The sequence below is a fragment of the Anneissia japonica genome, unplaced genomic scaffold (genome assembly GCF_011630105.1).
Source record: "Anneissia japonica isolate Jap-2015-1 unplaced genomic scaffold, ASM1163010v1 scaffold288142_len361356_cov169, whole genome shotgun sequence".
In the NCBI taxonomy this organism is placed as follows: domain Eukaryota; kingdom Metazoa; phylum Echinodermata; class Crinoidea; order Comatulida; family Comatulidae; genus Anneissia; species Anneissia japonica.
The window spans coordinates 23,212-25,057 of NW_022753229.1; the positions used below are offsets into that span (position 1 = coordinate 23,212).

Consider the following 1,846-nt stretch of genomic DNA (forward strand, 5'->3'; position numbering starts at 1 on the left):
CTGTCCGGTGGGAGGGGGGCTTAAGCCCCCTGTCACCCCACTGGCGCCGCCACAGATGATTACCAAATAATCGTCTGAGGAATCAAAAAGCTGCTGTGAAGAGGGTATGGAATAGAAATGGGAAAATCAAATTATATACGCAACAATTGAGCATGCGCAACTAAGCCAAAACGATCAGGTTAATTATGGATGTAAAATAATGAGAACTCGGGTTGAAAAGCCTCTTTTTTGGCTATCTTTACAGTTCATCAGGGCTCGTCACCGAGAATTGCAATTAAATTATCGCAAACAAGAGTTTATTTGGCTCTCATCGTATGTGCGTAGGCTAGGCCTATATGCATTGACAGTCCGATAAGAAATAACCACAGAAACTGACGACACAATGTAGGCCTATTATTTACTACTAGCCAAGTACAGCAGAGCCAGACTATTTCCACATTCATTGTGCCAAGAGATACGGCGTGCCGCACTCTGAAGAGGGTTAGTTTTAACAACTGTAGAGATATCGTATGGTAGGCCTACTCAGTCAACCCGTAAAAATAAGCCACACACTGAAGGCAGCAGTAGACGGTTCTATCCAAGCTAGTGGGGGAGCGGGATGAATACAAATGAACAATAACGATAATAATAATAATAATAATAATAATAATAATAATAATAATAATAATAATAATAACAATAACAATAACAATAATAATAATAATAATAATAATAATAACAATAATAATAATAATAATAATAATAATAATAATAATAATAATAATAATAATAATAATAATAACAGATAGAGACCACCAAAATTACACTAAAATACCCTTTAGAATTAATTTATTCACAATTGTAAAAATTACTGTAATTTAAATTTCGTGGTATTTATGGGAAACGAAATTTAAATAATAAATAAAATAATACTAAAATACCTCGTTACACTCATATAATACCTTTGGAATTAATTTATTCACAATTGTGATATGGTAATTTAAATTTCATGGTATTTATCAGAAATGAAACTAAAATAATATTAAAATACCTGGTAAAAATATCTCTTTCATTTGGGTTTTAATTTTATATTTCCGCACTAATTTGGGTTCATTTTATTATTATTGCAATGAGTTGGGGTCATTATGGGGTCAATAACTTCATCTTAGCTAACATTAACCGGCAACTACCTGCTATAACACTGTCTTTCACAGAATGTCTGGAACCATTGGGAATGGAATCAGGCGATATTTTTGATGAACAACTAAGCGAGAGTTCTTATTGGATCGGTCCAACCGACCACAGTGCGAGACGAGGCCGACTAAACTTAACGCCATTAGCTGGATCGTACATAGGCGGTTGGTGTGTTGGAAACGGAGAATCAGATTTAATCCATCCTTGGATTCAAATTAATTTGCTTGTAGAGCACAATGTTACTGGTATTCAAACGCAAGGTAGAAATGATCAGGGTCAATGGGTTAGAATCTACACTATAAGCTACATTAAAGTACACGAAATGGGAGAGACTTATATTACTGACGGTTACGGAAATCGTAAGGTATATATTGTTTTTTATTACCTATTCATTTCGTTTATTCCACAATCTTGTTATCCTGACCATGGCACATTTTTATAACTGTTTTATTTAATGAGAAAAGGCAAATGAGAAAACCCATAAAACAGCAAACGGCCACATAATGCAAAACTATTTAAAATTAAAACGGAACAGTAGAGAAACTCCGATCAGAATGACAAAATAAACTAAGCATCTACTGGAAGGAATCCCAATATCTGCAGACGGATCCGTTTCGGCCTTCCAGGCCTCATCAGTGCAGCTAGGGTATAGACCCAAACGACACGTTCGACC

The 1,846-nt window shown here is 35.0% G+C and overlaps 1 protein-coding gene across 1 annotated transcript in view; it reads left to right on the forward strand.

Moving 5' to 3' along the window:
• Window positions 1–1,004: 1,004 nt before the first annotated feature.
• Window positions 1,005–1,846, forward strand: part of LOC117122772 (discoidin domain-containing receptor tyrosine kinase B-like) — a 12,480-nt gene continuing 11,638 nt past the window's right edge. Inside the window, exon 1 of the mRNA XM_033268513.1 lies at window positions 1,005–1,537. Within this exon, the coding sequence (XP_033124404.1) occupies window positions 1,109–1,537 (429 nt within the window). The 5' untranslated portion in view covers window positions 1,005–1,108. The remainder of the gene's footprint in view (window positions 1,538–1,846) is intronic.